The 18912-nt window shown below is 37.6% G+C and overlaps 4 protein-coding genes across 7 annotated transcripts; 3 read left to right on the top strand and 1 right to left on the bottom strand.

Moving 5' to 3' along the window:
• Positions 1-426: 426 nt before the first annotated feature.
• On the top strand, positions 427-4332 carry LOC143897702 (pre-mRNA-splicing factor ISY1 homolog). 2 transcript variants are annotated; one of them, XM_077406536.1, is made up of 5 exons: positions 427-586; positions 976-1080; positions 1173-1195; positions 1314-1632; positions 1720-4332. In XM_077406536.1, the coding sequence occupies exons 2-5, from the start codon at positions 1078-1080 to the stop codon at positions 2083-2085; spliced, it is 711 nt and encodes a 236-aa protein (XP_077262662.1). In that variant the 5' UTR covers positions 427-586; positions 976-1077; the 3' UTR covers positions 2086-4332. The 2 variants fall into 2 exon arrangements, with proteins under 2 accessions (XP_077262662.1, XP_077262663.1); XM_077406537.1 differs by lacking the exon at positions 427-586 and adding an exon at positions 836-854.
• On the bottom strand, positions 2815-14541 carry Syt14 (Synaptotagmin 14). 3 transcript variants are annotated; one of them, XM_077406512.1, is made up of 8 exons: positions 13364-14541; positions 11008-11196; positions 10568-10708; positions 10132-10190; positions 9858-10046; positions 9237-9560; positions 8736-9083; positions 2815-8483 (listed from the first exon to the last, which is right to left on the bottom strand). In XM_077406512.1, exons 1-8 carry the CDS (start codon positions 13395-13397, stop codon positions 8271-8273), a joined length of 1497 nt encoding a protein of 498 aa, XP_077262638.1. In that variant the 5' UTR covers positions 13398-14541; the 3' UTR covers positions 2815-8270. The 3 variants fall into 3 exon arrangements, with proteins under 3 accessions (XP_077262638.1, XP_077262639.1, XP_077262637.1); XM_077406513.1 differs by having other exon boundaries at positions 8736-9089; positions 11053-11196; positions 13364-13956; XM_077406511.1 differs by having other exon boundaries at positions 8736-9089; positions 13364-13941.
• A 207-nt stretch (positions 14542-14748) lies between these two features.
• Cls (cardiolipin synthase) lies at positions 14749-17535 on the top strand. Its single transcript, XM_077406535.1, has 4 exons — positions 14749-14949; positions 15107-15451; positions 16001-16258; positions 16346-17535. Exons 2-4 carry the CDS (start codon positions 15119-15121, stop codon positions 16613-16615), a joined length of 861 nt encoding a protein of 286 aa, XP_077262661.1. The 5' UTR covers positions 14749-14949; positions 15107-15118; the 3' UTR covers positions 16616-17535.
• Positions 17536-17624: 89 nt separating this feature from the next.
• Positions 17625-18791, top strand: Cia30 (complex I intermediate-associated protein 30). The gene is made up of 2 exons (XM_077406527.1): positions 17625-17995; positions 18133-18791. Exons 1-2 carry the CDS (start codon positions 17625-17627, stop codon positions 18653-18655), a joined length of 894 nt encoding a protein of 297 aa, XP_077262653.1. The 3' UTR covers positions 18656-18791.
• The last annotated feature ends 121 nt before the right edge of the window (positions 18792-18912 follow it).

Here is an 18912-nt window from a genome sequence, read left to right as displayed (position 1 = left end):
AAGTTACTAAATTGGAATTTGTTAATTCCCTTTTTTATTTGTTTCTAATTTATAGGAATAGTTTCTTGCATATATACCCATATAGCTATATAGTTACTCCATTTTTTATTGTAAAAATTAGGTATCGAGGAAAAAGAAAAGTCAGTAAAAATAAATTGAGAGAAAGAGAGAACAATGTGGATATGTAAACAAGATTGAAGGAGAGAAACAACGTGATTGTCCTTGTCCAACGCATTTTTCGGCTGTTGCTATTGAGCGCGTTCAGCAGACCAAGCCGCTGAGTAGCATTCGAACGTGCGTGGCTCTTACTTTTAGAACCAACCAATCAACGCAGAGTGTTGATGAGACGAACTCAACAGTTGTGTGTCTGCTGAACGCGGCCATTGTTTTCAACAATTGACACTATTGACAGTCCTGTATCTGGAGCTTCATGCTTCCACCACGTGAGGTCATCAAGATCAATTTGCTTTGCGGAGTTAACCTTGGTTAACCTGTAGCTCTTGCCGGTTTTCAAATAAAAAATAATATTCCTCGTGGGATTGTGATCTTGAGGGTTGGAAAACGACAAAAAGAAGAAAAAGAAGAGGTAACTTAATTGTGCAACAGTTTAGAATACTGTAAACGACAGAATTCGCTATCGTGTGCGTAATAATGCAATATAACCTCAAAGTATATCTGTAAATAACAGTACAACTTATTACCTGAAATTAGCAAAAGTACGATTGTGGTTTTAATAATTAATATTATCGCGATGCATATACATACATCATACACACAAACATACATATATATTGTGTGAAAACATTTTTCTATGCAATGGTCTTATTTGTGTCACCAAAACACCATAAAATACCGTACGGTTTCAAAAATGTCTGATTTAAAAAGCCTAACTTGTTTATTCTGCTTTGAATAATTTGTATCATGTTTGATATTAAGATAATTAGTTAATTATTATAATTTTGTTTTTACTTGCAGTACCACTGTAAATTGATCGCTCTGGGAACGATCAATCTTGTTAATAATGATATTGATGGATAATTAATACGGGACAGTTGTACGTAAAAGCATAAGTAAAAAATGGTAAGTACCTATGATATGTATTACAATTTTATTACGTATTTTACTAGATCTTTTACTTTGTTATAATAAATATATTTTGTTTTCTCTCTTAGGCACGAAATGCAGAAAAGGCTATGTAAGTGTGATTTTTAACATCTGTTTCATAAACTTATTACATATTTGCTGTGAGAAATTCTAATCTCGCTATTGTTGATGTTAGTAATTAATACACATGATATTAATAATATTCTTAGGACAACGCTTGCTCGCTGGAGAGCGGCGCAAAATAACGAGGGGACAAGGAAAGAGCAAGAGCGAAGGCCGTACTTAGCTTCAGAGTGCAGAGACTTACGTAAGGCAGAGAAGTGGCGAATGCAAATAATTAGGGAAATTGCGAAGAAGGTTGCCCAAATTCAAAATGCCGGGCTTGGAGAGTTCCGCATTCGCGATCTAAATGACGAGATTAATAAGCTACTTAGGGAGAAGCGACATTGGGAGGCGCAAATAAAGGAGCTTGGTGGACCTGATTATTCCAGAGTCGGGCCTCGCATGTTAGATCACGAAGGACGTGAGGTAAAGTTGTAAATAATAATATTTTTTTGTAATCTCTACAGAGCGTAGGTCTCGAAGAGATTTACCGAGTGTTCAATTAAATTACAGGTCCCTGGTAATCGAGGTTACAAATATTTCGGCGCGGCTAAGGAACTACCAGGCGTTAGAGAATTATTCGAGCAAGAACCACCACCGCCTCCTCGAAAAACTCGCGCGGAATTGATGAAGGACATTGACGCGGACTATTACGGTTACATGGACGACGACGACGGTATTTTGATACCACTGGAACAGAAAGCTGAGCAGGAAGCGAGAGAAAAGTGCATTAAGGAGTGGATATCTCGGGAGAAGGAAGGGCCAGAGGTCGAAGTTGAAACAACGTCACAAAAATTGATTCCTTCGCAACAAGACATTCAAGAGGCCTTACTCGTTAGAAAGAAGAAAGAGCTGCTGGAAAAGTACGGGCTAGACTGAAGTCGCTAGAAGATTGGCGTTGCACTTGAAATGTAGACTGAAATGTCGATATTGCGATATTAACTATTGATAAATTTATTGTTAGTTCAATTATATATTAGAATACATTTTTATAAAACGCGATGAATATAATAATTATTATTACTTTATAAGCACGTAATAACATTGATTAAGATAATTAGTTTGTGCAGTAGACATTCAAAGTTGAATGCTTGTCAAGAGAAACGGGTGCCGTAGATGAAAATATCGATAAAAATCCAAGAATAGTCTGTTTATAATCTTCGCGATATCCAATAGCTTTCCTCATCGTTTTGTCATCTTCTGCAGCAGAGAATAGGCAAAGTGCTTGTTCCGTAATGAAATAGAATAATCGTTATTCTGTAAGAAAATCTAAATATCGCATGCTCTCTCTCGTTTTTGCAAATGCGTCGCTGGAATATTTGCTAAGTGCGTCGTATTCTTCAATTTGACCTTGGCTCTCTTATTCTCTCGATACGGCAAGCATCTATTAACGAATAATTCCTATCTAATCCCGCAACATGGTCATAAAACTCTAAAGTAGATTAAAGAAACAAGAAAAATAGTTTACTTCTCAATATCACACGTGAGTTTATGAAAGTTGCCGTTAATCTCGTTTTCAGAACAATTTCGCTTTAGTCTCGAAAACATCAAATACAACGACTAACAGATATCCAATAGATTCGTTACAGCCCATTTTTGTCCGAATCGTAACTCCCGTCCCGTAATCCGAATGTTAAATACAAAAAAACGCAAAATAGCTTTTCTTTAAACAAAAACCTACTTTTCGCGAAAATTTATCCTTTCAGGAAGATCGAAGATTAATATGATTTCAGTGTGGTGAAAATGTAAAACACACGTCTGGACACTTCCTACATATCCAGCGGCTTATCACGCAAAGTGAAAAACGTGTGGTAAGATTAACGTTATCATTAATTACGTTACACTTGAAAGAGTAAAAGACCTAAAAGTTAAAAAACTACTCGCTAATTTAAACGTATATGTCACTCGGGTGCTGACTCGAATTCTTGGAATTCCCTAATTCCAGTTCGTATTATAGAAAACGAATGATATAATCTTCAAATTGAGAGATCAATATATCGCTACTTGGCGTTAATCGATTTAAATATTTAAATCACTTCTCTCCTCTTTTTAGCATCGTGCCGTTTATAAACAGACTGTACATTATACGATAATATCGCTAGGACTCAGAAGTACTCGCTCTAACAGTATCAGCTAATGATGCACGAGACAAATCGTGTTATGTGTACTCATACATATTCATATATGATATTCACATGTCGTTCACACACACACGCATACATACATTTAACGCTAAGTATGGGGCTGTTTTAACTTTAACTCATTCTACACTCATATAGCTGCAGTATACTTTAAACATCTGGTTGAGGAAATTTTCCCATTTAGCCCGTTTTCTTTATGCTATAGAAAATATATGGAAAATTTTTTCAAGAAAAATAATGATACTGCATGCTAAAAATATTAACGTCCATTTATACAGGTTGAAAGAGGGTCCAAAACTTTGGGGGTATAGTACTCGTAAAGGAGTCAAAAATGCTCAACCGGTATATAGATCGAAAAATTAACTTAAATGGTTACGAAATGACAATCTGCTCGATTTCTGCTGGCAATCCATGGACATGGGAATACATGTCCATGTGGGTTCCGCTCTGCTAACAAAACACAATTAAGCTTAATGTGACACAATAACGTCAATATTCTGCCTGGCAAATTGCTTTCCGAATTAATAACAAATTTTGTGTGAATTATTTTAATATTTTTATACAAAATGAATAGAAAGTAGAATCACACACACGATTTATGTAAAAAAAGACATGTAGTTCGAGCGAGTCGTCTGTACTACCAAAAAAAGAAATCGGTTCTATCTGTTAATTAATTTTTCGAGCTATAATCATTCTTTAAATTTTCCTTAATGAGTATCATATCTTTCCACACAAGTTTAGGATTCTGTTTTTAATACCCCGTATAAATTGTTTATGATCATATAACGAGATGTCAGTACCATCTCGATATTTTCTTTACATAATACCTTACAGTTTTGTGTGTTTAAAATTAACGTTATTTGCAAACAGGCAATTGAACTTTAATAACAATATACGTGTCTCTTATTTTGAATTGCTCCATAACATATCCGATAGCCATATCGCGAAATCGAAGGCGGAGACATGTTTTGCACGTTTTCTCATATAAGAAAAAAATCTATTATACAAATAAAAGGTAACACATTAGAGTCTAAACCACTGCTACGTTTAGGATGCTTTAAATTCTCGGTTAAATTCAACGCACATCTAGCGCATATGTTGTAGGTAAAAAGAGAGTACGCGTTATACGATAAAAACAATTCTTCGTGTCCTAAAGGAGATTTCTGAGTCCCCGCAATTATATTTTATTCTCCTAAATGACAAAATAGTTCGAGCATGGATCAATAAATATATAATCATGATGAAAGTTTACTACTAGAGGCTTGAAAAAGTCAAGCGTTAAATGATTCACAGCATCTGTTTGTCCATTAATCAGTCGCGCTGGCTTTGTCCGCTGATCTAGGGGTCCCCTAACGATCCTTTGGTCTAAGGTTATTTTCCACGTTGCACTATATGCACTTCTATATTTTAATGACAGTATCAAACCGCATAAAACGCTACTCACGCTTGTCAGATAATCTTTTAATCGGAGACACGCTTGTACAGTTTCCAAGACATAAGACGTAAAGAGCTAATCGAAACAAGATTTGAGTACTTACGAAGTTAATGTGTTTTAATAAACCAAATTCTATATTCGCGCATTAATTACGTCATTTGAACAATTATGAATGTAAGGTGCTCGAAAAATTATATTTAGCTTATAAACGATTGGAAATGAATGTTTTTTCGTGAATGAAGCAACTTGTTTTTCGTTTTATTCAAGTAGATGGTGCTCAAATATATCTTCAATGTAATATCTAATTGTAAGATAATTATTAAAGATATGAAAAGGACAAAGTTTTTTCAATATCGTTTGCTGAAAGAAGTGCGTGTTTTAGTCGGAAAATCCTGTAAAAAAAAAAGAAGAATAAAATTTGTACGCATAGTTTTTTTTAAATATTTTGTACATCTTCATGTTAAATCAATTTCTCTCTCGTAATCTAACTTGGGCGTACATCTTTAAATCTTTATCCTCTACTTCTGCGTGTTCCCTAATACAGCTATTGACGGTGGAACCCCTTGCTCAATAATTCTAATAATTAATGCATAAATTATGCCACATCCCTAGCATACTCGTGATATCGTGTATGTTTCTATTTCAATTATAATATATCGACTCTACACTCACATTTGTGTTTACGAAGTGCGTTTTGCGAGTCATTGTGCGTCATTGAATTGTCAAACTGTTGGTCTCGTGTTCCATATCTCGTTCCGAGAGGTCTCGCTGAACCGTCACCGCCGTCACGTCGCGGTGACAATTGGCCGGCGCCCCACGCATGTTATCAATCCATTCTCGAACCATATCTCAAGACACCAACGCCCGTGTCCTAATCTTATCTTACGCTATTACGATTTGCTGCTCATCCATCCAAATTCTCTTTTCCCAGGCATACCTGAAGGGAACGTTAGATATCAGTTGTAAAGAGTTTAAAGTTAAAAGTTAAAGAACTGAACGAGTCATCAGTAAAAAAAAAACCATTGCATATAAATAAGTGCGTAGATATACACATAATTTATAAGCGTCTTGACGAGTATAAATTTTGCTAAGTAATAGATATAAGTTAGTATTAAACGTCTCAATGGCCGCCAGGCCGTTTAGCTTAATATTATTGTTAACAACGTTAATTTATTAAGAATAATTTAGTAGTAATAAATTATTTCTTTAAAGAATGCATGAAATCATTGGTGGCCAATCTTGGTGTATAGATAACATACATAATCCTAATCATAAGCTTAAAGTTATTAACTAATATTGGCCTGAGCTCATCATTGATATTTTTCGTTCGTTTTGGAATCGATTGTTATCTTGGCATCTACGTTTCATTCACGCATGCCCAAGTTGCACAATAACACAGTTCGAGAAAAATTAACTTTGTCAAATCCAGAAATACTTAATCATTCCCATAATTTTCTTCTCTGAATTTTCTTCTCATTTTTTATCCTTTCTTGTTGAACTGTGTAATAAGGCTAATTATAAGGATCGACAAGGAGAAATTGGATGGCTATGTTCAGTGTTAAATGCATGCGAGAACACGGGCCCGATATTCGCCACATTGATTCATATGAACAAACACAAGCAGATCGGATATCGAGATCGAATATACAAATATATAATAAGATGGATTAATATCGACACAACGATGGAATAGCATGTAATGAAGAACAACGATATTGCGACACGTACAATGTGGCTATAATGAGCAATACTTTCACATTTAATATTACAGAAAATACCAATTAGAACATTAAATTCTTTGATAAAGAAAAAATTATTTTCGACAATCTCAGTTTCGAATTTCAACTGTAAATTTACATAGTGACATTATCAACTTTTAGTCAATTAAATACAAGTGTAAGTTTATTTTAGGAATATTTTATCTGAAGTGTAATAAAAGAGAGAGAGAGAAAAAAACTGAAATACTTTAATCTCGAAAATTGAAAAAATTTACAAATAAATAAGAAGTTCTTAAAAATACGATCCATCAAAGGCGCTTGCTATCTTGATATTGTATTAACATATTTATTAGCTATACTATAGCTATTACAATTGGAGGAGCAAAAATCAAGACGTGTCTCAACAATTCCGTTGTAGCTCCATCCATGCAAACGACAGACATGACCGTATAATAATAACTCATTGTGTCGATGTTATCCCATCTCAGGGTGGACACACGAATCATTTTTGCAAATTCTCAAATCTTCCAAACCAGAAACTTTTGCTTTCCAAGGAAACAATATGGTGTTTCCTACATTAAAGTATAATACTAACTTCTCAGAAATTTTCTATTAAATTTCTGAAAATTTAAGTAACTTTTTTAGGCTTCGATACAAATAAAATCGAGTGACAGCTCGATCTTTTCAGAACATTTTCGCACTAAATCACAGGAACTTTTGGCTCTTCCTGGAATATTTTAACAATTATGGAAAAACTAATTTTTCTAGAGCACATTTCCCGATCGACGCGAGAACTATCTTCCGGATTTTTAGAGTCCTTTGAAAACGATTAAGAAATCCCAGACTTTCTATATCTCGCGTAACCACCCTGCATCTTAAAATATTTATAAAGTCAAGAGATGTAACCACATCTGTTTTCGAGATGACGTCGTTCGGACATTTGAACATTCCGCTTACATTTCGCGACAATCCTCCATTTAGCGTGGCGCACGGCATAAAAAGGGTGAAAGGCACAAAGTAAAAAATAAATGATTCAGATTGGCTCAGGCACATGTCGAGTCGGAGAGCATCGTACCATGCGACAGGACAAGTACGACGATTGGGCCGGAACGTCGATATAAACGCCGGAACAACGATCGCGCACTGTGCTCCCATCAGCGTATCAAAAAGGAAATGTACTTGGTACATTTAGACAAGAGAGTTTGTAACTCAGAGTTTACAGTATTCCAAACAGAGCATCCCGAACAAAACCAAAAGCCCTGAAAGTTTCTAAAAGACTTAATTTAAAATTCGATTGAAAGTCGGGGCGCATCTTTCGATACACTTTTAGAACGCCATTTAGACATATTGGTTTACTTGTTTAACAGAGATCTGAAACATTAAGATATCTTTTGAACTTTATGTTGTTGTGTAAAATTTGTAATTCGTTTTGTTTAACAGATATAGAAGTTAGAAAGTCTTTACGATGTTATTTGGACACTCGTATTGTTCGGGCTCTGACTTGGGATTGACAGACCGATTGGAATATTGACTTCCGTTCTTCAACCAGGCAGTACACAGTACACAGTGTGTCTCCGTGAGATAAGGAGAAAGAATTGAAATCTCTCTCTCGAGATAAGCCTGCCGCGAGCAATTGTTCTTCCCTAGAAACGCCCTGTTCGCATCTGTTTCCCGCGCGTACTCTTCGGCGAGTACCGAGTTAAATCGTTTCGCGCTCGTATAGTCGCATCAAGAATGAATCCATATGAGAGGCACTCACACGAAGACACCTCAAGGACGCAGTAGCGAGTGCCAACGTTGCACTTGCATCGGTTGCCTCGCCGTTCGCATCTCGTTCCAATGCTGCAGTTCCTCAGATCCGGAGCTGTTCAGACCCAAAGAGAGCCAACCGATCATCTCCCGTCCCTTCCTGCCCATTCCGCCTCGCCGACGGTTGTACACAGACAGAAAGAGCGTCACGTCTCCCAATTGGAACAACGCGATCTATATTCAGAAACGAAAAATGCCACATATATCATATTTCACATCATATTTTAAATACACCCAACGTTTCGTTAACCCTTTAACTGCGAAAAGTGTATATACATCCTACGAAGGTAGTCTCACTTGCAAAAGACGTTTATACATATATACGAGAATTAACTGTCGGTTGCAAAATTATTCGATTTTTATCTGAAGCGCGCCGCAGCTAAAGGATTAAGAAATAAAGAAAATCAGAGATTCTACAAAAGTTACCTGGAATATAAAAGTCTCTTTATAGAGAGGATTCGGTTGGGCGCGTTTTAAGCCGGTCTTAGACCGGCCCATTTCGTGATTGTTGCTATCGATAAGAGCCAACTTGACGTAAGTGTCGGGAGGTTTTGTATCGTTTCCGCCTCCACCGCGGAAATGGGAACCCTTGATTATTTCAACCGATAAGCGACCCGTCGTGCCGTTGTACGCCAAACCGATTAGGATCTCGGCGACACTGCCTCCCTTCATGCTGCTGCCGTAAGGTGGTACAGCTGGAGAAGCATACGACTGGACCGATCGTTGGGATCCCGTGGAATCGCTGCGAGTTAAACTGCTGGTGGTTCCCCAGTCCTGTGCCTAGAAAGTGTAACACAATTTCCATTCTACTGGCAACATTCTCGTGTATAGATTACATTACATCTAGATACGTCACGCGTCATTGGCTACTAAAAGATAACAGCTTTGATCAGCGATGATTAAATATAGACTTTTCAAATACTTTACCGAGGAAGAAAGCGGTGGTTGAAGAGTTAACCAGAGGGTAGTTTCTAACTGGAGATTAATGTGATCGAAGGACACTCTGGCTTCACCCAACAATCTTTCCCGACGCATCATTCGGCCACCCCACAGATACACTCTGAGTCGTACACCCATTGCGTTTACATCCTCCGGATTTACACGAGGAAGCAAGAAGCTCTCTATGTATTGCGGAGATGTTCCTTGCCGGACACGGGTTTTGCGTCTTTGCTTTTTCGACGGCAGCAAGACTAACCGTACCTGGCTGCCGCCAATACCAGCGGGATAATTTCGCCCTTGTAACACGTGAACCTGTAATAAGGAAATATCCCGTTTATCAAAATAGCCGTATAATTAATTTAAAGCGAATATAGGAATTTATCGCTCTTATAATACAAAATAAGATAGAATAATTTATATAATTTTGTATTCATTATCTAAGTCATTTAATTAAATAATAATTTTACGTAATACATTATATTATATATATATTGTACATATTAATTACAAAATATTCTTGAAAGCATTTTACCGAAATAAATATCCAAAAGTAATAAAAGAGATAATTATAAAAATTGAAAGTAATGATTAAATAATAATTATACGTACTGTCATCTCACGCATCGGGGCATCATACAGAAAAGCGACTTCCAAGCTACCGATTTCCTCGGCAGCCACTGTACCCATCGTTGTAATGACGTCATTGGCCGTCGAGTCATTTTGCTCAACTTGTATTTCCTGTCTACCGTCCTCTCTACTGTCAAGTATAACGCTAGAAGCCCCAACTTCCACCACGCACTAAAACAAACGAAACAGAATACGATTCTTTCTCGAATACCTTGAAAATTTTTCTCAAATTAAGAAATAATTAAGAATAAATCACCTGTTGTTGATCTGCTGGAGAGGGTTCTTCGGTGCAGCTACTGGAGGTGGTTCCAGCATCTATAAATAACGATCAACAAATCCAACTGTACTTAATAATTATTCACGGAGTATTCTCATTTTTTTCTATGTTAATGTATAACAATGCGAGGAAGATGTGCATGTACCGACGTTAAATGGAATTTTGTGAAAGTTACGAAGTATAAAAATACTGTAGAGTACAAATAATACTTTTCTGCATGATTATTACACTAGTATGAGGAAGATCGATATAATAATATATATTATTACTAATGCGATAAAAATAAAATACCTCTACATGTGCGTATATAGATATATATAGATGTGATACCTACATATTAGACATATAGATGTATATTAATCACCTTTAAAATTCCAGTTGAATTTTAATTCTATTCTGTTGCCGTTATACTTACCTACGATAGTCGTTGGTCCGTCCTCCGCTTGGATAGTCAACGTATCCGGTGGAGGATGCGAACGCGACGCGTTTAATCGTCGGAGAGCGTCTTCCTCTGAATCGGAGTTTGTTTCCGGATCCGAATAGGAGAATGCTGTCCCTATAGAGCAAAATCATTATATCGATTATTATATGAATGATTCGTACCGCGAAGGAAACCGCGAATATATATTTAAATTGCAAAAAATTGCCAATCAGAAATCTCGCGTAATGAATTATAGGCCAATCGACTTTGATTTATCTGATATAGACTCACTGGTATAGACAGAAAAATTATGAAATTGTTATCGCAGATCGAGGGGGATGAAATTTAAGGAAACTTGAGAATTCGGAATAAAATAGAAAATTTGCAAGGAGGATAGGAGTATGGAAGTCGGGATATAAACTAAAATCATATACCTATGTTTTTCGATATTTGAGATGTGGAGCTGTTGGTGGACTCACAGAGTGGCACACAGACTCCGCCGAAGAGCGCGGTAGACGAAGGCGGCGTGAAGCACCACTTCCGGGACAGATAAAGGAAGAGAGCTAGCAGGAGTACTACGAAACCGGCAACGGCACCCAAAACTGCAGTCGCTTCCACAGGTACTGGAACAGCCCGAAAAATCGGATTAACGTGATATGAAATTTTAAGAGATATAATTTTTGTAAAATTTCTTCAAAAAATATGTATTTCTCTAAAAAAAAAACCTTATTATAACATTTTTTTAAAGAATACGTAGTAAAATTTCTTTCTTCTTTTAGCTCTCACTTCGCGTTTCTTATTGTCCTTATATACTATCTACTTTTCTCGACATCTTTTCACGAAGTTTTCTACAAATTTGAAACAAATTTTATTAACGCTAAATGGTAAAAGTACTTGGTGAAAGTTTAGTGTCAGTTAATGATCGTTACGTGCTAATGAGATGAAAACTTCTGCTATCCCATTAATGCGATAAGTTTGCTCGTTCTCTGTTCTTCCAGCGCCATCGATTTTTTCTTTCGTTCAAGTCGAAAAAACTATATGACTGCATAACGACCGTTTAATTTCTTTTCCAAAACTATATAAAAACTAATCAAAAATAATTATATATATTCCTTTTATTATAAAACAATATACATCATACTTGCTTAACGTAAAGCGTTATCAGCATATATGTACATACATTAAAATGACGGTACTTCTTTTGAACGTAGAATATTATCGCTTTACCCCACGCAATTAATTAACTAATGTGTAACATCGAGAATAGGAATTTGGTCTGTAGATACGTACTGCGGGATATATACGCAGAATGCTTTTATTCATTATTATATCATGAACGAGATCAGAGTAACATATCAAAAATATAATTAGTACCAAAAAAAATAAACTTTTGTTCGGCCATACAAGCAGCATATAAAACTTTTAATTATTATATTATTACATTTGTTATTTCGATTAAACAATGTTCTGTACAGTAAAAATAAATATTTTAAACAGAGACGAGAAAAACGCACGTGAGAAATTTAACTAAGTAAAAAATCAACTGATAAGAGTAATTAAATAAACTAAATAATAGAAAACAGACACACCAAAAAGTACACTACATCTTTTTCACCGGAGGTCTTCGTTTCTCAGAAGATCAATTGTAAAAATCGAAGAATATATTTTCGCCCTCTCGAACTTGGGATTTTACTTAATTGTTACATTTATTATTTCAATTGAAGAACCTTCCAATACAGTTTCTATAAAGCAACGAGAAGCAAACCGAGAGAAGAATGCGGAAAAATGGGCATGAGAAATTTAAATAGAACAAACTGGACAAGTAAAGTTTAAATAAAGCAGACGCGAGAAGGTGAACTGAAAATTGTTTTCCACGAAGGTCTCCGTTTCCCAGAAGATTAATTATAAAAATCGAAGAAAATCAATATATTCGCCCTCTTGAACTTGAGAGATTTTTCGCCGCTATAGATATACACCGGGTTGTGTCGCGCTCCGTCATATCGAGCGCCGCGTTAACGCGGCGGCGACATATTACGCGCCGTATAATGACCTGGAATAAATTGATTATCGCTCCAGTTGTGACAGACTATACCTGCGACACGGAATTGCGCAGCGTTGCACACGCGTTATGCTCAGGTGCGGCGCGGCGCGATCGAAGAGAAAGAGGAAAAACTCGTATCCATCGCCCGAGAGATCACGCGGCTTATATCTATTTAATTTTTCAACAGCGATTAAATTTCTTTGTTTTAACGCGTAATCGCGCCCCTCCGGAACCCGCGTCCCCTACTATACGCTACACCAGTCATATTGCTCGTATATACTCTTCGGGAAATTCTGCTTGCGCAATGCGGCGATCGCGAGGATCGCGTTTCAGTCGTTCGAAGCCGATCCTATCCCCTTAAATCTTCTATAATCGTAAAAGCGGATAGGACGTGGATAGAAGGATAATTCAGGTGGAAGTTAACAAAATATCGATTTGAGGCCTGATTTCCAACGCGTACCGTCTTAAAAGGAAAACAGAGACAAAGAGAAAGAGAGAGAGAGAGAGAGAGAGAGAGGGGGGAGGGATGACCGCGCGCCGTGGAGGGTGGAGGGGTTCTTCCAACATCCTGGATTAGACGATTTGGATATTCGTCGTTGGCGAACGAACGCAGCGATGATATATAAATCGCGAGAAATATATAACGGCCTCGGGGCGCGGCGATATACGCGGAGAGTCGGGGGGGGGGGGGCATCGTCGCGGGGTCAGGGTGACTCCGCGGCCGCGGCGGCGATGGATAGTGGACTTACCCGCTAAGAAGTGGTCTGATCCAGCCAGAATCATGCTCGTCCACGGTGTCGCGTTAAAGAGCTTCCTTACGTGGCTCGGTGGCGCGGCCGGGGTTGCCTCTCGCGGAATAGCGAATGCATTATCCGCATCCGCCCTCGACAAGGTCGCCAGGCGGATAATTTTCCGGTGGAAATCGCGCGCGCGGGGGAGGTAAAAGCGTGGGGCCCAGCTAGCTACTCGGGCGCTAGCCGCTGACAATAAATACGTGGGCGGGGGTGTACATACACACGGCACTCTGTTGCTCGGAACGACGACGCGTCGTTCGCCGTGCGCCTGCCGCACCGAGACCCGTCGTGCGCGCCTGCGTGACGCTAGGCTGCCCGAGGGACGCGAGGGCGCGAGGCGCGAGTCACCCCCGGCCACCCCCTACCCCTGATGAGCCGCGGAGAACGTGACCGGATCGAGGGACAACTTCGATCAAATTCCAAATTAGCTCGATCGCCCGCTTAACCCTTCGTATATTTCTTTTGTTTTTATATATCAAGAGACACGGTAGTGTCTCGCGCCAAGTACACGCGGAGCGATAATAATAACACCGTTATTATTATAAAAAAACAAAAGAAAATATATCGCAGGTGCCGCACAGTCGCACACTTACGCGGTTCAGATAATTGTTTTAATATAAAACAAATCTGATTTTTTTTCACTAAAATTACGCGCTAGTCGCACTACGGGTCAATCGGACCCGCATTCGTGCGCGATATGTTTTCGCAACCGCTGTCGTATACGAATATACCGATCGACGCTTGAAACGGTTTTAAACTGTTAAAATGGTTGCACTGACTAAATGACTTTTTTGTCGTTTTCAGGATACCTATAATAATAATATAAACCAACATTATTTTCTGATAAATCCACATTTTTTTTCGCTCCGAAATCGGGCCTCTTTACATGCCGGAATAAATATCTTATTTTTTGAAAAGCGCACTATACAGAGGACTATTTTTTTTCAAGTGAAAAAGCTACTTTTTTACGCATTTACTCGTTCACGGATTTTTTTCCAACACGTTGCCATATGATCGCTCCCCTCAAAACCGTACAATTTTTGTCTGGAACGTTTTTCTCTAAAATGCTTAGTTTTTGAAAGAAAAGGGGTGGGCGGGTGGTCAGCTCAGACACCCGGCATATATAATTATCATTAAATTTGAATAAAATTTAATATTTTTGTTATATAACGGCGTCTTATATTTTATTATATTTTCTTAAAAAATTGCACATAGAACAAATAATATATCAATATTCAATATATATATGCACTTTGGAGCCTCTCTACTCAAGTGATTCGTGAATTCAATTCTTGTGCGTTTTGTGTTACGACGAGTACTCTGTCCTCTGTCTGCGAAACCTAACCTCAAAAATAAAGGTCGTTCGTCGCGAGCGGAAGACACGCGCATATTCCGTGCGTGGAGTTAAATAATTCAGTTCGGGACGTTTCGTGGAATATTTCAGAATTTATTGCAGAAAATATAACGTATAACGTTGCGCTTTATTGAAATTAAAATAAACAACTTGAAGGGAATATTTCCAGCGTGCGACGGTGGGCCAGGTCAGTTTCTGCAGAACCAAGCCTAGAAATTGAAAATTTCACTAAAATAGTACACAATCTTCTTAAAACTAAGTGGACAAACAGTATTCTATTATTTATCAAGTTACGTTTGATGTTATTGAAAGTAATGTTTTTTCATTCTGTTTATTATATGTAGGAGCAAATAATTATGAACTACTTTACTGTTCTACGCTTTGGACACTGTACAGCCTTGAACAAGGGTCTAACGGAGCGTTGCTTAAGACGGTACATACCTGTGTGCCAAGCCAGATTCTACGTCGAAGAAAGTGAAAATCGCTACAGGCGGCGTATCGGGCCGAATGAACGAACGCAGAAGAAAGCATTGCGAATACGTATAATGCAAAATTTTAAAAGTACGAGAAGAAAAGTGGAAGAGATCATTGAAAGGGAAAACATTTGGACGATACCCAATTTGATTTGCATGGGTCGCATAATAACATCACCGTTCTTAAGTTATTTGATCCTGACGCAAGATTATCAGGTACGGTATTTCGAACAAAGATGCGTTCAAATAAGCGGATAAGTAGGACTAAGGACTGTCGATGCTAAAATTAACGAGTAAGGTAAACGATGGACTTTGAGAATGCAACAGAGTTATAAAACGGATAAGATACACGATTGTAAAACAGACGCTTGACGATGGCTTAAAGCAGAGTCGAATCGTCTGACTTATATAATTGTGTATTAAATGTTATAACGTTAACTTACGCATTGTTAACCACGTTGCGCTCTCAAAGTCTACCGTTTACTCGTTAACTTGTTAATGATACATTTATTAAACATATCTCTCGTTTTCATAATGCTATATATGTTACGACACGGCGCAATTCTAATGCAATTTCTATTTTAAAAAGCAAAGAGCATGTTTTTTATTTATGTGTTTTGATAAAATAACATTTTAGATATTTCATTATTTATTAATAATATAGAAAATATATTGATTCTAATTTCTCAATTGACTTTGTTGCAATTGTATGGGACGTGTCGCGTGTTACAGGTGCCTTAAAAAAATATCTGTACCATGGCGTAGATAGCGCTATGGTTGCTTGCGTTTGCAGGACTGAGCGATTTGGCGGACGGATGGATTGCGCGCACCTGGACGTCGCAGGCCTCGAAACTCGGAAGCTTTCTGGATCCAGTCGCGGACAAGTTACTCGTCGGGACGATGTTTCTCTCGCTGACCTCGGTCGGCTTGATACCAGTTCCGCTAACTTGTCTCGTTGTCACGCGCGACGTCGTTCTGGTAACCGCTGCATCTTACATTAGATATCGTTCCTTACCTCCACCGGTACGTATTGCGTACTTGTTGATTCCGTTACGCGCCATTTGCCCGAACGTGAGTCGGTGGATTAATCTCGACGCGACGTAATTTCAGAAAACCTTGGCAAGGTACTTCGATCCTACGCACGCTACCGTACAATTGGCACCGACTTTAACGAGCAAGCTAAACACCGGAGTGCAACTGGCTCTGATCGCTGGAACGTTGGCTTCCCCGGTTTATCACTTCGTGGACCATCCGATCTTGCAATGCCTGTACTATGTTACGGCATTCACAACGGTTGCGGGAGGTGCCAGTTATCTGTTATCGAAGGATACGTATAAATTGTTGAGGAAGAAGAACACTTCGACGCGAACGTCACCTTAGACCCAGACTGTATATTATATGTACTATATTATCCCTCATTTATTTAGATCGCACGATGTATATTACTTCTTTTTGCGTATGTACTATATATTATATCTACTATCTTGTACAGAGATATTAATAATCCTTTCTTAATTTTGAAACCTTTTGAAAAAGGTATTTATATGTATAAGGTTTTGTAAAGTACGATATTTAAGATGATATACAAGATATTTTTGTTATAGAAAAATGATATAGAATGATATTATAGATATTTTATACACTTTTGCATAAAATTCCCAAGTATCTTTGAAAACTCTCAAAAATTCATACAAAATCTTCCCAGGTAATCTGTTCTCTTTATGTATGGCAATTTAGTGTAAAAGAAATCTTAGCAAATTCGATTATTTGTTCTGATTGTCGCTCCATATGAAGTTATTTAACAGTAATCCGATATAAACATCTTATGTCCATTTCTGTTAATGCAGATTAACTTTGATCTCGGTTTAATTTACTTTTTCTAGTTCTTAAGAATTGGAATTTTTTGGATTACCCCTTGAGTTTTGAATTTCTGTACTTTACTGTAATGTATAGCTCCAATGGCCTTGGTTTTGCTGTTTTTTTTTTTATCTCGGAGGAATATTTCCTCGTTTTCTTAGATTTTTCCCAGCATTGTTTGGAAAACTTACATAGAGTTAAATTTATGCGTTTTGGCTCTTGAAAATCTAATATAATGAATGAAAATATGATCTGCACTTTGTAGTGTAATATAAATATAGCACAGTTACGTGAGGTGTCCGAGGGTCCGAGATCAATTCGGGACGTTCGGGATTAATCCGTCGTTCCTGTCGATTTTTAAATGTACAGTTTTGTAGTAAATAGGAAGTTGTTCTACACACACCGCATAGACGCTGTATATATTTCAAAGGAGGATTTATAATGTAATGAAAAATTGCATCTCTGGAATGAATTTAAAAAGGAACGGAAGATAACCTAACTTACCAATCCTTGTATACAATCTCAGACAAATATGAATAGGCGAATCTTTAGCAAGATATTAACAGACTTTGTGATCGGTAGAAGAAAATTGCACGCGACTTCAAGCCTATCCTGTCTTTTTCAACATGATCGAAAGTCTGGTTACGAATCGAAGTATGATAAACCACCACCGAAGCAAGATTTAAGCATTCTTGGTAGAATTAGCGAAGGATACCGACAGTTTAAGGAAGAGTTTGGTCTTTTGATGGAGGAGGTGAAGGAAAAGTTGAGAAACGATCCTATTTTCATATACAGACAAAACGAAGTTGACGTTGTTTGGCGATTTAAGGGCGATCCGAAGTCGTTGGATCAGTGGGTTGTCACATGTGACAGCGATTACAATGAAGGTTTTTCAACAGCCAAGTAAGAACATAAATTATATACGCACATATCTATATATAAAAAAAAATATATATAATACAATACATATTTTTATGTTATATATACCGTTCTCAGCTGTTACATATCTATATTTTCTTTTACCGTTTCCTTCTTTCCAGATTAGAGATGTCTTCTACTGGGACTGGGGTATTTTCGGGCACACTAAACAACCGTGTACCCAAAGATGGGAAAGTTAAGTACGCTGGCTATTGTAATATTAACAGTGTACCTAAACGAAGGTCTTTCAAGCGCGAAGTTTATCACAATTGGGCAGAGTACACCCATATCGTCCTTCGCGTTAGAGGAGATGGCAGATGCTACGTGCTGAATATCAATACCAGAGGCATATTTGACTTGACTTGGAACGACGTGTATCATTACGTGTTCCACACCAGAGGCGGACCTTATTGGCAATACGTCAGGGTACCATTCTCCAAGTTTATATTTTCAAGCAAAGGCAGGCTGCAGGATGCACAGATCCCGATCGCCCAGCATGAGATTTCGAATCTCGGCATATCGCTGGCGGACGACGTTTCCGGCCACTTCAGACTAGAAATCGATTATATTGGTTTGGAGTATGATGAATTCCATAGAGAAGAGTTTGCTTATGAATCTTACAATGTTTCAGATATCAAATTTTAGTATGTAAGATATTATAACTATTGTTACCATCTGTGCAGAGATGACATAGCTATAGCAGAAAGAGAAGAATATACATTGTACAATATGTGTGAATAATAAATTTCAACTTAATTTAATTTATTTAGCAAATCTAAAAGGGTGTTGAAGAACAAGCTTGTTTTGTAATCGTATTTATTTAAGTGTGAGGAAAAGGGAAAAGTCGTAGAATGTGGTATTAAAAATTTTAAACAAACTAAGTAGCTTTTCCTCCAGGATAT

Source organism: Temnothorax americanus, unplaced genomic scaffold (genome assembly GCF_048541705.1).
Source record: "Temnothorax americanus isolate GAGA-0224 unplaced genomic scaffold, ASM4854170v1 Scaffold21, whole genome shotgun sequence".
Classification (NCBI taxonomy): Eukaryota; Metazoa; Arthropoda; class Insecta; order Hymenoptera; family Formicidae; genus Temnothorax; species Temnothorax americanus.
This window is presented reverse-complemented; position numbering and strand designations above follow the sequence as displayed.